General features: G+C 53.7%; 2 protein-coding genes across 3 annotated transcripts in view; one reads left to right on the forward strand and one right to left on the reverse strand.

Moving 5' to 3' along the window:
* Positions 1–5641, reverse strand: part of COL4A1 (collagen type IV alpha 1 chain) — a 157077-nt gene extending 151436 nt beyond the window's left edge. The window contains exon 1 of the mRNA XM_047852731.1: positions 5498–5641. Coding sequence (XP_047708687.1) covers positions 5498–5581 — 84 coding nt within the window. The 5' untranslated portion in view covers positions 5582–5641. The remainder of the gene's footprint in view (positions 1–5497) is intronic.
* The window catches only part of COL4A2 (collagen type IV alpha 2 chain), a 173695-nt gene continuing 155959 nt past the window's right edge, over positions 5015–22750 (forward strand). The window contains exons 1-3 of one of the 2 annotated variants that reach the window (XM_047852721.1): positions 5015–5144; positions 6380–6467; positions 6594–6648. In XM_047852721.1, the coding sequence (XP_047708677.1) occupies positions 6424–6467; positions 6594–6648 (99 nt within the window). In that variant the 5' untranslated portion in view covers positions 5015–5144; positions 6380–6423. Of the gene's footprint in view, positions 5145–5822; positions 6075–6379; positions 6468–6593; positions 6649–22750 lie in introns of those variants that run through there. The other variant, XM_047852712.1, reaches the window with a different exon arrangement.

The following is a 22750-nucleotide window of genomic DNA, read 5'->3' on the forward strand; positions in this document are numbered from 1 at the left end:
TAGCTATGAAGTCATGAAAAGACACGGAGGAACCTGAAAGGCGTATCCCCGAGAGAAAGAAGCCAGTGTGAAAAGGCTACGTTCTATATGACATTCTGGAAAAGGTAGAACTATAGAGACAATAAAAGGATCAGTGGTTGCCAGGAGGGTGGGGGAAGGGAAGGATGAGCAGAGTTGCCCAGGGGATCTTGAGGGCAGTGAAAATGCTTGGTGTGATATTCAGTGATGGCGACATGCCACTGCACATCTGTCCAAACCCACAGAACGCACAACACCAAGGGTGGACCCTCATGTAAACCAGACACCCTGGGTCTGGGTGACGATGACGCATCACCATAGGCTCATCCATTGCGACAAACGGAGAGCTCTGGCGGGCGATGTTGATAACAGGGGAGGCTGTGCTCAAGTGGGGGGTGAGGGGGTGTGGGGGGCATTGTCTGCACCTTCCTGTCAGCCTAAAGCTGCTCTATAAAAAATAAAGTCTTTATTAAAAAACAAACACAAACCACCCAGCTGAAAAGAAGGGAAGGTTTGGTTAGACAGCACGTAGCCACTGTCAGGGGAATCACGTGGTCCTAAGCGGGATCTCTGAATACCGTTAGCCTCATGACAACATGACAAATGGACAGAACCTGTGGCTGCAACAAGGCGCGGGAGCCGGAGGGCTTTGTGGCCACCCAGCCCAAGGTGCACAGACCGGAAGGGGGCCATGGCCGTGGGAGAAGAAAGCAGGCAGGGACAGTGAAGCCCCTAGAACTAAGACAATGCAGCCTTGGGGACTGAGTGACGCGTAGGTGGGAAAGCAGAGAGGGCGAGGCCTCGGGGTGAAGCCACTGTGTCCAAGCTGAGCGTCAGGAGCCGCAGGGACATCAACGACCAAAAGACCACAGTCTGGATGGGCAGGCGGTCCGGGGTGGGTAAAAAGCAGCAAGTTGGGTTCTGAACACTCTCACTGAGTCTGAGACCAGAGCCAAGGTGACCTGTCCCACAGGAACATGAAGACCCAAGACTGGAAATCAAGAGAAAAGTCTGGAGCCCCCTTCAGGGAATGATGAGGAATCCTTCCAGGAGATCTCCCCAGCGAGAGAGGAGATAGCATGGGGAGGACAGAGGAGCCAGCTAAGCAGACCCCACGGCACAGCCACGCTGAAGGCCTGGGGACAGGCAGAAGGGAGACGCAGAAGAAAACTAGAAGAGACCCATGTCACTGGACTGGGACCAGGAGAACAATGGAGGGAAACAAAGGCTGGAAGCAGCTCACCGGCTGCCAGACGAGAAAAATATTAACCCCAGTCATTCTTACGGGGTTCAACTCCTCCAAAGAAATTAACCATTGAAACGTGTTCTGGTTTATATCCTCTTTCATTGTACACGTCAGAATGGTAGGAATATTCTTTTGTATTGTTTTACAGTTGACATTTTTTAGTGGTGGTTTAATAATAGCAGGAAGAACAATCCCCTAATGATATTATTTTAGGCATTCTATTGTTGCTTTTGCTCACTCCACCTCAAGAATTCAAAATACCGAATGTGCTGGAGAGGCATTTTAATGAGGTTAATCCTTTTTAAATTTCTGGAACAAATGTTATAACAAACATTGTATATACTTCTGCAAAACAAGTGTTGTAACTTATTCCAGTCTTGATGCCCTCCGGATTTCTAAAAGGGTTTGTCTTAGAGCCTCGCTGGTGGGTTCGACTGGTCTGCAAAACCTTTACCACCTCTTAACCAATAACTGAACTGGTAAAGTTATGACCATCCCTACCAGTCCCAAGACATTTGCCAACAGTCTTGTTAATGAATAATGCAGGGTTTTGTGAATTCCCTCATGTCCTTGCCCAAGTGAGGGTAGGTTTTCTGGGTCAGTTCCTAAAGGCACTCCAGTCTAGAATCAGCCATCCATGCGGCAACTTTCCAAACATCCTGATGGGCCTGCAGCCTCAGGAGAGGGGACACCACCAATTTCAGGGCCACTGGTGGGAGCTGGGCACTTCTCACCTCTGTTCTCTGAGACCTCGTCCCTCAGTGTCTCTACCCTTCCGGGAGGAAAGTTCAGCTACCACGTTAATAACAGAGGCAATGACATGTTGGTATCTCACAGGAGGGAGCCTTAGGCTCATTTTTAAATGCAAACCCCTGGAGGAATACAAAAGAACAGGTGGGTAGATTTATCCCCCCTTCTGAGTATAATGTACCGTAACAACTCATGAAAATAATACACTGAGCTTATAATTCTATTTTCCCCTCTGATTTGGAGGTGGGATGTCCTCAGGGAAGTTTCCCTGAGTTCCCTAGAGCTGGTTAGAGGCTCTCCCGGCCCTCGATTTACCTTGACTGCAGCACTGACCAGCCTCTTGCCGAACCGCGAGCTTCCAGAAGCGGGGTGGGTCCCCCTCACTGTGGCCCGGCCATCACCAGGCAGAGCGCAGGGCATGAAGAAGGGCCCAGGGCACATGTGTGGAACAAAGGAAGGGAGGGAGGGGTCCCTGGGAGAAGGGGCAAGTCTGCCAGGGCCGGAGGCGGAGGGTGAATGAGTCCTCCAAATTCATTTGCTTAATCAAAGCAGATAAAATTGAAGATTGTCTTGTCCCTAAACCGCACTGGCTCTTTGCGTATGTGATTAATCAACACCACTAATAAATCTGTGAGGGTCCACCCTTACACACTCACAATGCACACACACTCTTCCTGCCGGTTGTTACCTAGTTGTCACATACACCTTCCTTCTGATCAAGTCTATACGTTAAGAACACGATGGTTTGGATCATGTCTTCACCAATGGCACTCCTGAAATATTGGGCTGCTGGTGGTGTCTCTGTCATTGGGTCTAAATTGGAAATCAGCCTTCTCGTTTAAATTACATTTGCAGCAGAACACAGTCCATACTCACACGGGAACTAACTCTCACTTCATTGCAGTTCCGGGTCACTGAGTCCCAGGAGAGTGAGTGAGGGCCTGACGGTGCCAACACCACTGGGCAGGCATCACCACACACATAGGAAAGTGCACATTTCTGATCCTGAGAAATAATCTCTGTTAAGGGGTGTCCCTGGGACCAGTGAGGGAGGAGTCTGAAGGCCGCGTGTGGTGGGGACACCTCCCTTCCGTCTGACTGCTTAACTGAGAACAGAGGGCACTCACGGCCATAACACGAAGGGCACAGTTTTGTCTCAGGCTTACACCCTATTCCTCCTTTGCTGTCTCAGAAAGAAAAGCTGTGCAGGAGAGTCGGGGCAGATTCGGCTTGGGGAAAAGTCACTGGCCGATAAAACCCATCTCCTAGTAAATGAACAATAGGGCCACGGCAGATATGGTCAAATGTAAAATCAAATAGCCTTTCATATGGGGAGTGGGGAGTGCATTTCTCGCCCAGCACAGGAGGTGATGTTGGGACAGGTACAAATGCAGGTAAAAGTGTGACTCAGACACTCTTTCAAAGGCACAGGTGACCCAAGAATCATTCGTGTTGGCTTCCGAGTTCGGATTTGATTGACTTACAGCACTTTGCATTCAAGTGTACTTTTCAATGTATTTTGATTGGATGAATATTGAAGTCATTTCAACTTTTTGGTAACTCTGCAAAGAAGTGAGCAAAAAATGTTCTTGATGGCATGAAGAGTGAAACAATTTTAAAATTAGACAAATTACTACTTTTGGATTTTTGTGTACACCCATAACTCATATCCATGTATCTCTGATTAAGCAAGGAAAAATGAAGTACAATGATAATGCCTGGTAAGTCAATGGTGATTGACCAGAGAGTGTCCATTCACATGCCAGATATCCTAAGATACTATGTGATACCTTGTGGCTTAGAGTCAAGCCAGTGGAAAGGAATGTGCTTGGGCCTAAGAGAATAATTAAAGGGAAGTGAAAGCATCCCAAACTCAAGAGCAATGAGTTTGGTTTCCCAGGCAGGAACAGGGGTCCCTGTAAGTGAGTGGCTCATCCTTTAAAGTCCTGGCTGTTTGAAAAGCTAGCTCTGACAATTAGCTTTGCTTTGCTAAGATTTTCAATTAGACACTCTAAGTCAGAGATTCGTAGTTCCAAATTAGAGAACTTTCTCTCATTTGTTTGCCACCAAGTTTAGCAATCTCTCCTTGGAAGTCATAAATCTTTTGGTCAGTATTTCTGCACCCAAATAACGTGTTCTAGAGATTCCTCTTTTGAAAGTATTTTGTCACCATTACTGAAGAGTGTTTAAACCGAGCATGGCGCTTGGCTCGACTCCGGGGCTGGGAGAAATCGTCTGCAGTTAATTGCTGCTGTGATCACCAGCCTTTTCAACACCGATGAAGGAGCAGCCAGTAAAGGGTCAGGTCTGGGATGATGAGGCATGTGTGCGAACTACCGGCTTCTCCTGGCACCTAACAGTTAATACATTTTACACCCAGTGAAGAGTGTAACGGGGCTGGTGGCAATCAATCCTCCAGAAGAGAAGTAAACACAAACAAACAAACAAAACCTAAGAGCAAGGATCTGAAACAGTGAGCCAGTAAGTGGGAAAAGTGGAGAGTAGCAAAATAATTTTAAATGGGGGGGGGGGGGGGGGGGAGCCGTGCAAACTGGGCCAAGAAGCCACACTCTCCCGGGGTTTTGTCTACAAGGTTCCCCCACTGGGTAAAGGCGGACGTCTTTATTCTGTCTGAGGGGAAGGGAAAAAAAGGAAAGAGCAGTACATCAAGGACCCACCGGGGCTGGGAGCCTTTACTCCAGCAAGCCGAGCTCCCAGATCCTTTCCGGGCAAACACACAGCGGAGGAAATGAAAACGAGGAAAACAATTTGTGCTTAGAACACTAAGATGTAGTTTCGCTTTGCTTTCGCTCCCAGATATAACGTGGTTGTAGCTGTTCAACGTATACAAGTAACAGGCAAGGGGTCCTAACTTTTCAAGCCGCGCCGCACAGGAGCCCCACTGGTGCTCCGGCCGGTCCTCCCGCAACAGCACAGTCGTGGGAAAGCAAAGATACAGCTGTTTCCAGGCAAACGGCCCAGAACTGTTCAGCATCAACCAGCAGAGTCGCCCAAGAACGGGAGAAACACGCCCAAAGCGACTCCCGGGCGCAAGTGTGGGGCTGTGAGCGGCGTGGGCGCGCGTGCCCTGCCCACCGGGCCGCGGCCCACCCGGGGGCGCCCGGGGCAGGTGAGGGCGCCGGGCCGCCGAGGCCCCCCGCGCTGCGAGTTCAAATCCCGCGGAGTCCCGGGCACGGGGCGCACCCCGCTCGGCTGCGCTCGCCCGGGGCGCCGGGGACTCGTCCACCTCGCCCCCACCCAGCCCACAACAAAGGAGGTTTCCTAACGGATGCGCCAGCGCAGCCCACTGGGAGTCACCGGCGGGGACCGGCTCGGAGAGGGCACCCGGCCGTGCCCCCGCGCGACCTCCCCCCCCACCCCCGGAGGGGCGGGCGGCTCGGTCCGGGGACAAAGGGGCCGCGCGGGGCGCGACGCCGGGGCGCGGGGCGCGACGCCGGGGCGCGGGGCCGGCCGGGGACTCACCTTCGCAGCGGCCCGGCTGCGCTCCTCGTGGAGCAGGAGGGCGGCGGGCAGCAGCAGCAGCCAGACGCCGAGCCGGGGCCCCATGGTGGCGCGCCCGGGGCGGCGGGGGGCGGCGGGTGGCGGCGGGGGCCGGCGCTCGGGGGCCGCGGCGGGCGGCGGGCGGCGGGCGGCGGGCTCGGAAGGGCCGGGGCGCGGGCGCTGCGCACCGTCCGGGGCGCGGCGGCTCGCGGCGCAGACCTGAGCGCGGCCCGGCGAGCTCCTCAATTTGTTGGCGCTGCCCCCTCCCCTCGGCGGCGCGCGGGCGGCGTCTCAAAGGGGAGGACCCTGCGGCGCGGGTAAGAGGCGGCGGGAGCGCGCGGCCCGGGGATTGTGGCCGCCGCGCGCCGGGACGCCAGGGCTCTGCGCTCCGCACCCTCCGGCGGCCGCCCCGCGACCCCGCGCCCCCCGCCCCCGCGCTCGCCCACCGGGCGGAGGACCGAGGACCCGGGCGGGCACCGGGGACCCGCCAGGGCCACCGCGCCGCCTGCGCTCCCGCTCCGGCGGATGCGCGCGGACGGCCGCCGGCGCCGGGAGCGAGGTGAGGGCGGCCCCGGGGACAACGAGCCCCGGGCCGGGGGCTGGGACTCGGGGCGCCCGCAGCAGACGGGGGCCATGCGCGCTTCTGCTGGGGAGGAGGGGGGGGCGCCGGGCGGCCTCAGCGAAGTAGCGCCGAGCGGGGCCTAAGTGGAGGGCTCCCCCTTCTTGCGTCTGGTCTCGGGACTGCTCTCTGTCACCCCGACAGGGGCGCGGGGGCGCGCCCAGCTTTCCCGCGGCCGGGGGCCGGGGGACCGGGATGCTCCCTCCCCAGCCCCTGCTGAGGCCGCTTTGTCTCTCGCTCTCCAGGCTAGGAGGGACCGAGCGGCGCCCGGGGAGGCCGGATCGGAAGCATGGACCGTCACCAGTGCTCGGCGTCCAGCCCTGCCCTGCGGCGGTAAGCCACCTTCGGCCGCGTCCCCGTGGGTCCTGCGCGCGGGGGGCCTTGCGGGTGACCCGGGAATTGCCCAGCCGAGCCGGCGCGCTCATGGCGCTCCCTCTCCCTCCCTCTCTCTCCCTCCAGGTGGCTGCTGCTGGGGGCTGTGACAGTGGGGCTCCTGGCCCAGAGCGTCCTGGCGGTAAGTCCTGGGTCCCGTTCACGGGCTCTGATTCGCGGGCAAGAGTGTGGCAGGGACACAGAGTGGCCTCAGCACAAGGCAGTTCATGCGTGCTCACCTGAGTGTGTGTGTGTGTGTGTGTGTGTGTGTGTACACGCGCGCGCGCGCGGCCATGACCCAGCCCAGGTTCCCAGAGAGCTAGCCTTCCCCGGAGAACTCCTCAAGTTTGCCTTCCCTTGGGGTCCCCACTTCTGTGGTGTGCGTTACAGGCGGGGGCCGCCCACGAAAGCCAGTAATTTAAAACGTAGCCTGCGGCATCCTCTCCTAAGCTTGAGCAAAACTCTGGCTTCTAGACGGAAGGCTGTCAGTCACGTGGCATGGGAGGCACCGGGGTACCCAGGAGAAACGTGTTTGTGGCCTTGGGAAGCTGGTGTCTGGGTACCATCCTTGGGGGAGAGTCTTCTCCTGCCTTTAAATGAGAGGCTTTGGGGGAGTGGGCGGGGCGAGGGGCGAGCAGGACCAGAGTGTATCCGTTGTAACCCATGTGGGTGCACAGTGGCAGAAACCCTGCGTTTTCTCCCCGGTCAGAGTCTGGCCCTGGAACAGCAGGGCTGGGAGGCGCTCAGGTGCATTTAGAGCTGCCTTGCCAGCCCTGGCACTGCACTTGTGATTGCAAATGGGATTTTGTAAGTTGGGTTTAAGTAGTTGGAGCCACTCTTCACCAAACTTGACAGAACATGGGTCATTGGCAGTCTCTTCCGTTGTGGACACAGATGTTCCAACTGGGACTAGAATCCCAGGGAACACACTGTATCCCCACCCCACCCTCGGCACGCTCTGATAGAATTCCTGACTTCCCAGGTGACTGTGGCAGGCTCCCTGTGTGGGCAGGGTGCACACACAGGACCCTGGGAAGCTGCCTTCGTGGTTTGGTTGAAATTCTGTTATTTTCATCATTCTGTCCTCACGTAAAACAAACAAGGCTTGTAAAGGCGGTGAGCGAAAAAGTGCTACTCCAGCTTGGAAAGAAACTTTAGCTCTACTTTTCTGCTTTCTCCAGTTCAGGACCCGGCCTGGGAAGTCCATAGACTTTCACCAGAACGTTCCAGGCCAAAGTTTTCTTAAAGCTCAAGTCTGTCTCTTTGTCATCTCCACGTGTCCTGGTTGAGGAAGGTGAAAGCCTAGGTGCTGGAACCGTTGACTCTTATGGTCCTTAGGCACACACGACAGGTAGGACTTGGCCCAGAGTCATGAGACAGAGTGGCATACACACTCTGTGAGAAGGAGGAGGACCTAGAAAGGCCATGCTGAATCGTGCTGAGAGCGTGTGCCCTGGTGTGCTGTCTCCACACCCCTTGGCCCTAAAACCACTTTTCTAATACCCTGGTTTTCTTCCTGGGGATGGTGGAAGTCTCATGAGTCTCACGTGGGACTGATCCTAACACTGGTAAGGGCTTCATGGCAGAAGACTGGACTCATAAACGGTGCTCTGCCCTGGTCCCGCAGATCCTGGGCCCCAGTTTCCAGACTTAGAACGGGAAGAGAGCCCCCCTTGCCTGTTACAGAGGCAGGCGCCGGCCCCTGTGCCTTCCTCCAAAACCGCTTAGATGCGGCCAGTTCCCCTGAGCATCTGCCCTCTGACTCACGATGGGACTGAGAGCGTTCACTGTCTGGCCATGCTTCCCAGAGCACGGACCCTGGACCCCTCCGCCCTCCTGGGGAGGCTGGTTTGCTCCCAGTCTAGGTCTTCTGGTCAGGCATTCTGGGATCGAGCCTGGAGGTGCATTCTACTTGACGCCCAAGTTTGGGAACCACTGAATTAGAGTGTTGGGTAGGGAGGCGGTTGGAGTCACTTGCCATTTTGAGTCGTTTTACTAGAGGCTTATGGGTGTATACAGTCTTCAACAGATAGGCAGTTTGTTGTATTCAACATCGGCCCTTCTACTTATTAACTTCTTGTTGACCTCTGGCTTTAGTAGGTATTACCTTGGTTCTTAACGATATCCATTAAGAAATCGGTCTTCTTTGTGGCAAGTTTATCTCCTCCCCTGTTTGTCTACTAGGCTCCAGAACCCCTGCCTCATTGCCCAGTTGAGCCAAGGACTCTTCCCTGGGGTAGAAAAAAGGGGGCTGCTCTTTTAGCTGGAAGAGCTTTGTAGCAGAAGCAGCTGAAAACAGTTACCGAAGAGAGTAGACAGTTATTTATATGGGCCTACTTGTGGGCCTTCTCCACATGTCTTGGTCCACAGGTCTCATGGGAAACACACTGCGTCTACCTGAGTAGGTAACTATTATTACCTCCAATTTACAGATGAGAAAACAGAGGCACAATGTGTTTAGACAGCTTGCTCAAGGTCTCTCTCTTTGTCAGTGCCGATGTGGGGTTGGAACCCAGACACCTTCCCCACTAAGTGACCCGGGATCAGACTGTAAGTCAATGGTGGGAACGCTCCTGAGTTTCAGGATTTGAGTCTTCTGCTTTCTCTTTGCTCTTGACCGTGACGGAGAGTAAAGCCCACACACTGGTTTCTGGAAAGGGAAATATCACTCCTCGTCCCCTGCTGCTTTGCTCGAAAGAGCGGGAGCCCAGAGCTAAGGCTGTCGGGCGAATGGACCCCAAAGCAGCAGGCTGGAGCTTGGCATGGGGCAAGTGCGTGAGGCATGTGCCGGGCTCCTGGGAGGGAAGGTTCCTGAGGTGGGGCCTTGTAGAGACTTGAAAGCCCTCTGCAGCCCATGCTGAGCTGGTGCTGAGTTGTTACTTATCTCGAGAGATGGGGCAGCAGCCTTGAAGATCTAAGAGCCCGTCTGGTGTGATTCTGGGATGAAGAGAATTCCAGAGAACAAAGGCCTTCCCTGAGATCAAATATGCCGTGGGCCGCGCTGACCCTGCGACCTCGGCTGGGGAGACTGGCTGCACACTGTCGATTCTCCCAGGTATTAGGGTGCAGCCAGGGGGGCCTTGTGGTGCAGGTGCTGTGCCCACCCCAGGAAGTGCTGGGCTCCACACTGTCTTCAGCACCAGCTTCAACCTCCAGGCCCCTTCCAGGGCTCCAAGCCCTGGAAAATTTATGGGATGCTTCTGCAAGCAGCCATACCTTTCTCTCCCCCTCGCAAAAAAAAAAAAAAAAAAAAAAAAAAAGTAATGTATTCTGAGGTTTTCTCCTCTCCCTTGGCTTGTCGGTAAGCTATAAAGAATGTGTGGTCCTGAGATGCCTCTAGTGCGCGACACAGGAATCCAGGAGAGCGCTTCTTTCCCACAATTCCCTAGAGCACTAGTCCCATTGTTGGAAATCTGGGCCCCTAAGAAGAAGGGAAATATCACAGGCTTCCTCCTCTGTTTGTGGAAAAACAACCAGGAAGCATGGATCCAGCTCTCTGGAGGCCAGGAAAGCAGACCTCCCTGGGTGGCCGGTATGACTTGGCCACAGTCAGTGACAGGAGGAATTTGTCATAGTGTCGCAGAACTAAAATCGGCAGCAAAGGATAGACACAGGGACACAGCCCTCGCACTGCCTCACTGTCTGTGGGATGGTTTGGAGCCAGAGAGAGGGAGAAAGTGAAAAGTTCTCGAGTAGAAAACAAAGACTTTGCTAAAATGGAAGACACAGAAAGGATGGTCTTTCTGGAGAAAGGATTAAAAAACAATGGGTGACAAGCTTCAACTAAATGGAGAATGTGAGGGAAGTTGGGGCGGTCTTGACTCACAAGGTGGTTTTAGAGCGTCTGTTCTTTTACTCCGAGAAAGAATATTTATCTCTGATGAGGAAGCTTTAGTGAAAGGTCTGTAGCCGCGTCTTGCTATATCGGCTGGGGTCGGTGGTCGTCATCACCGCCACTAAAGGCTGATTTGCCTTGCAAACCAGGCAGTCTGTGCAGTGGCTGGTGGCCCCCGGAAACCACTGACCACACAGGAGTCTTGGGGGCACGGAGCCCCCACCCCCGCCTGGTTACTAACTGGTTGTTTGCCCCCAGAACAAGTCACCTGACACCTTGGTTCTGGGGCATGGGGAAGGCGAGGAGTCGTGTTGCAGGATGCCAGTGCTGGGGCGCTCCAGTGTCCACACCCAGTGCAGACCCTCCCCTGTGTGCTGAGCTGGCTCCCACCCTTCCCAGCTGCAACCCTGCCACAGGAACGCTTTTCTTTTTTTTTCTTTTTTCTTTTTTTTTTTATTTTTTTTTAACGTTTATTTATTTTTGAGACAGAGACAGAGCATGAACGGGGAGGGTCAGAGAGAGGGAGACACAGAATCCAAAACAGGCTCCAGGCTCTGAGCCATCAGCACAGAGCCTGACACGGGGCTTGAACTCACGGAACGCGAGATCATGACCTGAGCCGAAGTCGGCCGCTTAACCGACTGAGCCACCCAGGCGCCCCTAGGGGGAACGCTTTTCCAGGTACGCACGTACGCTGCTCCAGAATGTGACTTAAAAATAAATATGTTGGGGCACCTGAGTGGCTCAGTTGGTAAAGCATCTGACTTCAGCTCAGGTCATGATCTCGCAGTTTGTGGGTTCGAGCCCCACGTCAGGCTCTGTGACATCTCGGAACCTGGAGCCTGCTTTGGATTCTGTGTCTCCCTCTCTCTCTGCCCCTCCTCTGCTTGCACACGTGCTCTCTCTCTCTCTCTCTCTCTCTCAAAAATAAATAAAAGCGTTAAAAAATTAAAAAAAAAAAATAAACATACTGCATTAGACTTTTTATCTTCAGGGCCTGAGAAGCCTCTGGAATTGAGTGAATGGTACTTAATCAGCTGAGATGAGAGCAGGCAGGTTTTTGGTGGTTACCTTTTGCCCTGGTAGCTGAACCCTCAGTTAATAAGACTCTTCCGGGTCAGATAAAGGCCTAAGTGACTCACTAACCATGATGTCAGTGGCTTCTAACACCGAATGAATGAATGAAAAAGGGGATGTCTAGACTTAGGAGGGCCCCACAAGTTTCTCCAGTCCCATCCACATGGTCAGGAGTGCACTTCAAAGGAAGCCCAAATCCCAGCAGCATCCCTGCAAGCTCAGCCCCACCCACCGGCTCTGGCCTCCTTGTGCTGGGTGCCCCCCCATTTCCCAGCACTCAGCCGGGCTCCTGGTGCACACAGCAGGCTCTGATGCCGTGAGGGAGGCTGCCTTTCCAAGCAATGGGTTCTTTTGTAAATAGGCTCCCCTAAGTTCAGTGTGGTATCCTGGATTGGATCTTGGAAGAGAGAAAGAACGTTAGTGGAAAAAACTGGCAAAAGCCTAGTAGAGTCTGTAGTTTATCAACGCACTCAACGTTAATGTCTCGTTTTGACAAAACGCACCGAGGTTATCGAAGATGCTGATGTAGCATCATCATTCTTGATGGAGGGTGTGCGGGGACCCTCTGCACTGTCTATGCACCTTTTCCGCAGATCTAAATATTTCCAAGTCAACACCTGCTCTCAGAAGCCACGGGGCAGCCTCCTTGGGCGAGCACACACCAGGCGGACTAGAGGAAGCTGAGAAGCGGCAGGTCTTGTACTAGAGAGCAGCAGGTGTAGCCAGCACAAGGGAAATAGTGTTCCCATCTTCTCTCCAATAGACTAAGTAACAAAAGGCACTCGTGTGTGCTTGGAGGTACGGCAGAAGCAGCCCTTCCCTGGCCAAGAGCTTCTGTCCCCCTAACTCGGGTGGAGTGCTTTCCAAAGACAGGGGAGAAGAGGCATCCCGATGGAGTTTCCATTGACTCGGTCTGTTGTTGGGGCTCCAGGGTGAGCCACGGCAGCCCCCCGTCCTTGACTGACTGCCCGGGGAGGAAGCCGTCGTGGTTCTTTCCAGACCTTGTGGTGGCAGGACAGGTCGGCACGATGGTGCCACTCTCAGAAAGACATTGAACACGGCTGGCTCACGCCCTGGCCCCTGCTAATTTGTCAGGCTGGCATCCGTAAGCCCTTGGGCACTGCATATGCAAGGAGAGCCCCACCCCCACCTTTCACACCTAGAAAACCCTGTGGACAGCCGGGTGGGAAAGCGGCTCAGCCTGGGGTGTCCGGGGTCCTGGAGCCCCGTCTGTGCAGGCTCCCAGCATCGCCACCGGCCCCGTGACAGAGCTTGGAGTGCCACCAGCCACATCTCCAAGTGGCCATACCTTCCGCTCTAGTCATGGGCTGCGGGAAAGGGCCAGCAGCAAGGATGGCCAGTGGCCAGCTGCTGTCACCTCACACATTAGCCTCTGTCACCACCCTGCAGGAACAGAGCAGCCCCTGGCCCTTGGCCCTAGCCCCTTCTGTTTTGTAGCTGCCCGCACACCCTGTCCCCTCGCTGTAGCCCACAGCCCCGTCACACAGAGGACACCCTGCCCCCTTGCCCAAGAGGCAGAGGTCAGAAGGACTGCACCCGCCCAGCCGGAGCCTCTGTCCCTTGGAAATGAGACCCATTTAGGGGTCTAATTAAAGTGCCCTCTCAGACTGCCAGGACTTAGAATAGCATTAGATATTAATGATTGTAGGGTCGCCTGGATGGCACAGTCGGTTGAGCATCCAACTCTTGATTTCGGCTCAGGTCATGATCCCAGGGTCGTAAGATCGAGCCCCAAGTTGGGCTCCATGCTGAGCATGAAGCCTGCTTGGAATTCTCCCTCTTTCTCTGCCCCTGCCCCTCTCCTGCTCTCTCTCTCTCTCTTCCTCTGTCTCTGTCTCTCTCTCTCTTTCTCTCTCTCTCTCAAATAATAAAATTTAAAAAGATATTCAAGATTTTAAATTATCTTTCATAACCCATGTAGACATCCAACACTTTCTTCACTCATCCTCGACGTAACTGCTGCTGCCACAATCCAAAGTTTAGGGCGCGTTTCGTCTGGGGTTTGTTCACGGATACATCGTTTGCTCCAGGGCCTGAAACACAGTAGGCCTTCAATAAAGTGTTCCAGAAATGAGTGGTGATGCAGTTAGTTGAAAGGGTTCCAACACACCTTTTGGGTGAGAAATACAGTCGTGGAACAACGAATAAAAGATTAGATTAAAATGTAGCTTTTCTCACTGGGGGGGGGTGGGGGGTGGGGGGTCCCAAATTAAGCGCTGCCCCTGCTGGATAGCACTAGCTGAGTGTGATGCTAATGGATGTGTTGATCTGTCTGTGAAGGATTTGCATTTTTTCCTGGGGATTGTTTCAGCCCCACCCATGAAATTCCTATGTTGCTGCTTTTGCCCAGTTCTGCGATCTCCCATGTGGGAACTACAGAAGAGTGGGTGTTCTGGAATTCCATGCACTAATTTTCTGGGACCTGGTAGAAATGACGTAACAATATGTCTGCGTGTCGAGCACTCTCGGATCTGTGACTGTCTTTGTGGAGTAATAAGGGCCCCAGGAGAAGGGAGGACATGCTCCCTGGGATGCCTCCACGACTCCGGCTTGTCCGTCAGAGAACAGACAGGCTGATTAGCAGTGGCGGTGCGGTGACCACGCGCTGGTGGGAGGGAGGACGCAGGAAACCGGCCAGTGCCACGGGCCCTGCTGGGCACACTTCCCTCCCCCTCTGCCCGCACCCGGTGGCCTCTGGCTCCAGGTTGGAGAGAAGGAAGGGGCCCCTGGGAGGGCTCGTGGGATCTCCTGGGATCAGAAATCAGAAAGAGGGATCCCCGAAGGTGCTCCCAGGGCTCCAGAAACCCCAGGAACAACTAAAATATCCCAGAAATACAGCAGCCACTGCCTGCTGGTCACATCAGTGCCAGGAACTGAGCTAAGCCACCAACACACAGTACCTGCTAAATGCCCACAGCACTGCGATTGCCCCACTTTACAGGTGTGCAGACTGAGGCACACCCAGGTGAGGGCACGTGTCATGGCCAGTAAGCAGCGAGGCTGGGAGTGAAGTCCAGGACTTGGTTATTCCAAGACCTCTGCTCTCAACCACTGTGCTAGGCTGACAAGTCCCTCGTCACAGAATATGAACACATACGCAAGATACACACAGCGTGGGACACATAAAGCATATGTATGCCCATCACGTGGGAGATCGGTGTGTCTGCTATTTATCTGCAGAGAGTATGGATGGGTGATAGATGTAGGTGCTAGCTAGACAGAGGTGATAGAGACAGACTAGATACAGACGTAGATTGATGATGGATAGATAGACTGATGGGTGGATTATGGACGTAGATGATTGATAGGTTACAGAGAGAGATGGATAGATAGGTAGGTAAATAGGTAGATGGATGATATGGGTGGAGTCAGACAGATCATGGATAAACAGAGAACAGTAGGGTACACACTCACACACACGGCCGTGGATACTCCTGCTTCCTTTCCCCACAAGGGCTGCCCAGCGGAAGGAGGGGGGCATGCCTGTCTCTAGGGAACTGTCAGGCAGACCTGTTCTTTCCAGGGGCCCCTCTGCAGAGAGGCCGGCCTGTGCGCATAGGTGACTGAGTGGCCTGTGGACCCCCGAGAAGCGGACTGGACAGGTGGCAGTCCAGACAGGATGACCCAGAGAGGCCCGAATGGGCAGCTGGGAATCCCAGCCACAGATAGAACTCCTGGAAATCTCTTTCTCCAGGTCCTTTTGGAGATTCCAGGCCGTGGAGGCGTGTGGATGACGGCTTTGGGAGGGTCGCGTAAGCACGGCATTATCTCCAGCAGATAAGGAGGCTATGGGGAAAGTGTTAGTCTTAACTTGGAGAAGGGTTCACCGAACCCTCCTGGGGAGTAAGGGCCCTCCCCAAATTATGCTGACTGTGCAGAGACCCCTGGACCGCAGTGGAATGAAGACACGTTCCCTTTCTCCTGGGTGGTACCAATTCCCGGCTTTCACGGCAGTGTTTTCGTTCTGATCCTCCTGCATTGAGTTTCCCACATGCCAGCTGGCAGGCGGGTGTGGTCAGTCAGGCAGAGCTGGAGCTTCTGGGGTTGGGGCCAGTGACCAGGAGAAGTCACTTCTCCTCTCTGAGCCTTTTCTTCTGGGTAAAACAGGAATGCTGGTAACCATGGTGCAAGGTCGCGGTGAGATGGTTTTTGTGTAATTCGTTCACCAAATGAATGTGTTGGATTGTCCTGGGAGCCGTTAGGTACATGGATCCTCCCGGGGGCTCAGGTCTGGGTCCGGAGTGAGACAGGCCAGGGGCAGTGGATGGGGGCGTTCAGAGCACAGTGGGGGGGGGGGGGGGAGTTGTCCAACTGTGTGACAATGTTTGAAGTTGAATAGTTGAATATACCACCTGGGATCGTCCCCACTTAGAGAGGAAGCTCGCTGTGTGAGACAAAGTTTCTCTCTCCTTTGGCGAGTAGGCCTTATGGTACCTCAGATCCACACGGTTGTGGTCGTCAGCAAACCTGTAGAAGGCAGACTCGAGACCCAGAGCCGTGGTCTGTTCCACGGCACGTGGAAGAGAGAGTGGGACCGTGGTGTCGGTTTTTGCAGAGGAAGGCCAGCTTGGGTCTGGAGTTCGAAGTGTGATCTGCTACTTCCTGGCTGCACGACTTTGGGCAAAGCTACTGAGCCTTCAAGCTTTAGCTGCTTTTCTAAAGCTGGAATAAAAATAGTTCTGCCTTGTAAGTGTGCTCTCAGGGAAAAAGAAATCGCATATAAAGATCTTAGCAATTTTAGCCTTGTAGGGCTTGATAAATGCTGGCCAATGGCTACCTGGTTTTAGGATTTTTTTTTAATTAGGGGCACCTGGGTGGCTCAGTCAGTTACGTGTCTGACTTCGGCTCAGGTCATGATCTCACCGTTCGTGGGTTCGCACCCCGTGTCTGGATCTGTGCTGACAGCTCAGAGCCTGGAGCCTACTTCGGATTCTGTGTCTCCCTCTCTCTCTGACCCTCCCCTGCACACTCTCTCTCTCTCTCTCTCTCTAAATTAAGTAAACATTAAAAAAAATTTTAATTAAATATGGGTGGGTCTTCTTCCTCAAAACATGAAAACGTGAAGCCACAGAAACAGGTTAAGTGCTATGAGAATCTGGGGACAGAACAGCTGTTGCCTCACTGCCCCCACAGGGCGCTCTCTGACTGGGGCCTCCAAGGCAGGGGACTGGGTCTTGCCCAGCTCACAAGCTGGGACAGGGGAGAGGTGGGCTGGGACACCAGGCCAGCAGGGCTGAGACATACGGGAGGAATCGTGGGGAGTAAGGTCCACATCTTTGGCGCTGAGACCCCACCGTGTTTGCACAGCCTGGCGGGGAGCAGCCGTGACCCCAGCAAGTGACCTGTGGACACCAGAAGGCCCACGAGGCGACACGGGCATAGGGGCATCTTCCCAAAGCCTTTGGACAGTTGTTTCCATTTTCTGGAGTTTGATAAATGTCAACGAAGGAAAGAATTTTAATTTTAATCAAAGTTAGGTCAAGGTATAACTAAATTATTCTCAGAACGAATGGAAAGACTTACAAAGAACATTTTGTTCAAATAATTCTGAGACCCAAGTATAATTTAACAAAGCAAGAAGACTCCAGAGATTTGGGTTTGGCGAGGCAGCATAGAAAATACCCAGTAAAATCCGAGGATAGGGTTTCTCTCTTGGAAGAGCCCAGAGATCCCCCCTGCCATTTCCTGGCAGGGTGGGCAGGTCACACAGACTGACCTGTTTCCTCCTGAGCACCCAGGTGAGGAAGGCCAGTGGGTGGAAGGTTCCAGCTGGGAATTTCACGAAGGAAGCCCACCTCCTTCCCTTTCTTCCTTACTTGGTCATTGTCCTAACATTGTCCCAACTGTAACAACCTCGCAAGTTACAACACAGCGCCAAGTTGGGCCCAGATCGTCTCCTTCCGATCTGAACGCCACCTTCGTTTCCTGCTTATTCCTACCAGGTTTCGTGGGGCCCCCCCACCCCCCACCAAGACAATCTTAGCTCAGACAGGATTTCCTTCATCTTAGTCACCAGCTTTTATGGTCCAGCCTCCCCTTCCCGTTGCAAAACAGGGAATGGTAACAGCAAAGAGTCTGAAATGACTTGTCGATCTCATGCCAGCACGGGGAGACATCAGTTTTTGTGTGTGCTGACCCAACAGCAAGATACCAGAGGTTGGAAAAAATAAATGTATTTCTTGCCACAGTGAGCCTTCTTCAGCCGCCCGCCCTTGACTGTCATAAAACTGCAAAAGGGCAGACACACTCATTTTAATTGCATTTCGAGAAAGCTGCGAAGTTTAAACAAAGAGGACAGTCGTAGCAAAAATCATTCATGTTGAAAATGAAGGCTCGTAAATGCTGACATTTCCAGGTCTGGTTCCCACCCTCACGGAACACACGCCCTCAGGGCACGACAAGGCATTTCCTGGGGCTTCGAAGGAGAATGCGGTCCCCATCTCCTCCTGCTGAGGGTTCTGGGAGGATCCTCAGCAGCTCGGTTATAGGAACCATGCATGGAGCTGTCAGATACGCTCTTGGTGGAAATGGAACCTGGCCCAAATCACTGGCTCCGGCTACCTGCACAGGGCAGGATGTGTGCACAGAGCAAGCAAATTCAGTCCTTCACACCCCCAGCCCCTGGAAGGGGTGCCCATGCTGGCTGGCTGGCCCCGAGTACCAGTGGTAACAGCAAACCACTCTGCTTTTCCGTTGACAGGAGATGACAGACAAAAATTTTCCTCTCCCAACTCACATCAGTGGAGTCCAATCAGGAAAAAAAGAGTAAAATTTCTCTTTTTTTAAGTTTATGTACTTATTTTGAGACAGAAAGATAGAGCAAGCAGCTGAAGGTGCAGAGAGGGAGAGAGAGAATCTCAAGCGGGCTCCAAGCTGTCAGGGCAGAGCCCGGCTTGGGGCTCAAACTCCCAAACCGTGAGATCATGACCTGGATGAGATCAAGAGTCAGACGTTTAACCGACTGAGGCACCCGGGTGCCCCTAAAACTTATCTTTGTAGATTCTATTTGATTTCTCATCGGTGCTCCAAAACGTCTCCACCAAGCTCCTGTGCTCTCCTAGATCTAAAACTTTGCTCAGAGCAGGTCTCCCCTCCTGCTCATATGTGTATGCACAATTTGCCTCTGGTTTCCCATGAAAGCAGGGACCTGGGCCTGGCAGGGCATTGGGATCCCCGGGCGAACTTGTAAAATCCCATACTCTGAGTGATCTGTTCTGGGCTGGGGCCAGACATCCACATTTCCACCTCTGGATTAAGCAGCAGTCCTCAAGGGGCTGGAGAATCTTCTAGAACGCTGGAACCCATCCCTCCCCAGGGTCATTGGGATTTATAACAGGCCCTAAGAAGACTATACAGGAATTCCAGAGCCCATGCAGAGACTGACTTTGCCCTTAAGACCAAGACAATTTGCTCTGCTCCCCAGAAGCTCTGGTCCTCCAGTCCTGGGCTCTCTACCTGCTGAAGGCAGCCCCCATCCTGGGAACGTCCCACCCAGTGCACCCAGTGGGTACAATTCACGCTTCATCCGAGCTCCTCCGGTGAGCCTGTGCTGCAATTTGGGGGTGATTTCTTTGCTCTCCAACCCGAGTGGTACCTAGAATAAATGACTCACTTTACTCCGGGGCGGGGAGGAGGTGTAAGATCATTCAGGCTCTGTCCTGATTTTTCTTTTTTCTTTTTTTTTAATGTTTTATTTATTTTTTTAAGACAGAGAGAGCATGAGTGGGGATGGGGCAGAGAGAAAGGACTCCCGATTTTTCTTGAACCCGGAAACTCCTTACCTAAGATGTAAAAGCAGATGAGAATAGTACTGACTCCTGTCTAGAAGTTCTAGAACACAGAATGGATGGACCCTGATAACTCAAATAACTGGAAAGCGTGGTTCTCTCAGGACAAATCTAACCCGGAGCCGTCTGCTTCTGTTTGTATGAAAACCGGAGCAAAAGCCAGAGCAGTGCCTCAAAGGAAAATAAGTTTGTTTAAAAGAAGATACACAAATATTTCATCCATGTTTAAGATTGCCTCTTTCTCCTTTTTGTAGTACCTTTAACAAATCTGTATTCTTCCAGCTCTTGAGTTAAGGACAAAAGAGTGTTTATTCAGGGAATATTTCTGCCTTCGTGGTGGTTTTTCTTCCTCATTGGGTTTAATTAACTAAAGTCCGTAAGAATAAACATAGGAAAAAAAGGCAGCCTTGGTGAGGTTTCCTTTATTTAATTCCTCACATAAAAAAAAAAAGTATTTTTCATCTGTATTTTTTCTGAGTATTGTAAAAATTGGGTAAATTTCTTGAAATAAAAAGTAAGGTCTTGGTACATGATTCACATATCACATACGTCACAAACATATAGTGTTTGTAAAGTAATCACTTGAAAACAGTCTTACTGATGTCACCTCGGATCTCTCGTATACATGGTACACACCTGTGTTGACTCTTGTACGTTTTCACTGTGATATGACACACGCAGCATGAAGCTTCCTGTCTCTACGTTTTCAAGTGTACGGTCAGTGACGTCCAGCCTGCTCCCAGAGCTGTGCAAACACCACCATCTGTCTCCAGAACGTTCTCATCTCCCCCAACTGAACCTCTGTCCCCATGACATGGTAACCCCCGTCCCCCCTCCCCCACCCCGGTGACCCCCGTTTTGCCTTCCGTGTCTGCGAGCCTCGTTTACCTGTTTCGGGGACCTCGTGTAAGCGGAACAGTACAATGTGTGTCCTTCGGTGGATGGCTTACCGCGCGCCGTGACGTCCTCGGGGTTCATCCACGGTGCAGCCTGTGTCCGAACGCCCTTCCTTGGTGAGGCTGAATGAGGGTGAGGTGCCCCTGTGCTTTTTAACCTACTGTTTCAGAGCTCAGTGTTGTCGTCTTGGTTGGTGGCACCAGCGGCTGGTGTCAGGCTCAGAGGAAGTGACTCACAGCTCAAACCAAAGGGGCGAGTGGGCAGGTCGGCCACGGGCTCCCGTGCCTCCGTCTCTCAGACCCGTCTCCCCACGTGGCCTGCCTGGCTCCCTAGTGGCCCCTCTCCTCTAGCCGTGTGGCTCGCTTTCTGGCACATGTTGGTGGCGCCGTGACCCAGTGGGCTGCAGGGCATGCGGGGTCAAGTTTACTCCAGGCCTGGATATGCAGGTGTGATGATGCTCGTGGGTAAGGCCTGGGCTGGGGGGGTGGGGGGGGGGCAGATGTGGGTGTCACAGACCTGCTGAGGCCCGGGGCTGCACGGGCTTCCTCAGGAAGTCATTAGAAAGTGAAGCATCGAGACAGAGAGCCAGGAGGAGGCCCAGGAGGAGCTGCACCCAGCAGCCCAGAAGGGGGCTGTCTCCCTGGGGGGCAGCGGTCAGGCCATCACAGGCCACCAAGACTAAAGCCTTGTCCAGGGTCACCCAGCTGCAGGCCCCTGGCCCCTATCTCCACGCAGTGCTGGGTCCGGACGTGGTGGGTGGGGGAGACCCCAGGATATGGAGCAGTGGGGACCCTGGGCCTAAATCCCTCTTACCCGCGTCTGCCTCAGGTCACTGGAGTGGACTCTGGGCTCCCCGAGGGCCCAAAACATGTGTCCTCCCCAGCACAGGACCCTCACAGACGTGCTGGGGGATTTTTTTAAATGAATGTGGCATTTAACCATTCTGTAGGAAGGCTTAGCATGTTTAAGACTTCTACACGCAGGAGGCTGGTGACGTGATCAGAAGGCTCCCGGCCACCCAGGGAAAGTCAGCAGAGTTGGAGGGAGAAGACCCAGACACAGGTGGAAAGAAAGTGGTCTTGGGGCACCTGGGGGGTCAGTTGGTTAAGCGTCCAACTCTTGATTTTAGCTCAGGTCTTGATCTCACGGTTCGTGAGTTCAAGCCCCAAGTCAGGCTCTGCGTGGACAGCGTGGAGCCTGCTTGGGATTCTCTCCCCCCTCCCGCCCCTCCCCAACTTGTGCCCTCTCTCTCTCTCTCTCTCTCTCTCTCTCTCTCTCTCTCTCTCTCTCTTGATAAATAATTTTTTTAATTTATTTTTTGAAGTTTATTCATTTTTGAGAGAGAGAGACAGAGACGGAGCATGAGCGGGGGAGGGGCAGAGAGAGAGAGAGGGAGACACAGAATCTGAAGCAGCTCCAGGTTCTGAGCTGTCAGCACAGAGCCCGACGTGGGGCTCGAACCCACAAACCGTGAGATCATGACTGAGCTGAAGTCGGATGCTTAACCAACTGAGCCTCCCAGACACCCCTTGCTAGTATTTTTTCATGTTTAATTTTTTTTGAGAGAGAGAGAGAGCATGAGCAGGGGAGGGGCAGAGAGACAGAGGGAGACACAGAATCCGAAGCAGGCTCCAGGCTTCGAGCTGGCAGCACAGAGCCCAATGTGGGGCTTGAACTCACAGACCGCGAGGTCATGACCTGAGCCGAAGTCGGGTGCTCAACCGACTGAGCCACCGAGGCACCCCCCAAAACAAATCTTAAAAAAATTTTTTTTTAAGAAAGGTGGCCTTTCTGTCCCTCTTTCCAGTGTTTGGGTCTAACATGCTGAGCCCCAGCTCCCCCATTCGATCAGTGTCCCACTGCTGAATTACCCCTCTGTCTTAGAGAAAGTGTCGACCCTAGAAACCTGTGGCCAGTCCGCTGGGGCCTGTGGCGGGGTGGGACCATGTGTCTGAGGCTTGCTGGCTGCTCTGGGGTTTCCAGTTCTGCCCTCTGTGGTTGGGGAACTGTGAGCAGGCCACGACCCGATGCCCAAGGGGAGGAGAGGGTCAGAGGGGCGGCCACCTGCCCAGAGATGGCACCAGATGTTGGCATGAGGGTTCCTGGCAGGCATGGTGCTGTGTGCTTTTTATTCTTTTTGAGTTAGCAATACCAGGCTTGTGTCTTTAATTCTTGTTCCTCTGCCATCACAAAACCTGATTTTGAGATGCGGGCACATCAGAGAAGCTGTGGAGCAGCCAGGGCCCCCCCCCCCACCATGGACAAAGCTGGCACAAGTGTCTCCGGGGCATTGTGTCTGATCACCTCCACGGTGCTCGAGGGAGGAGGGCACACAGACGCGCGGGGAGGAAATCCCAAAGGAAGGAGGCCTTCCTCTTCCTGCCGCAACCTGGGCATGACCCCGGGAGCGCAGGGGCCGGGTCCCAGGTGTCCCAAGTCTCCAGTGCCCAGTGCAGGGCTGAGCGGGGTGGCTGGGCTCCGAGTCAAGGACAGACAGGCGGAAGAAAGTGGGAAAGACAGGAGTCCTGGTTAGAACGGACACGAAGGGTTTGGGGAACTTTGTGTTCAGAATAACGGCGCAAATGATTAGGTTCAGCGCCAAAGGCACATCCCTCAGACACACACAG

This window comes from Prionailurus viverrinus, chromosome A1, assembly GCF_022837055.1.
Source record: "Prionailurus viverrinus isolate Anna chromosome A1, UM_Priviv_1.0, whole genome shotgun sequence".
Lineage (NCBI taxonomy): Eukaryota > Metazoa > Chordata > Mammalia > Carnivora > Felidae > Prionailurus > Prionailurus viverrinus.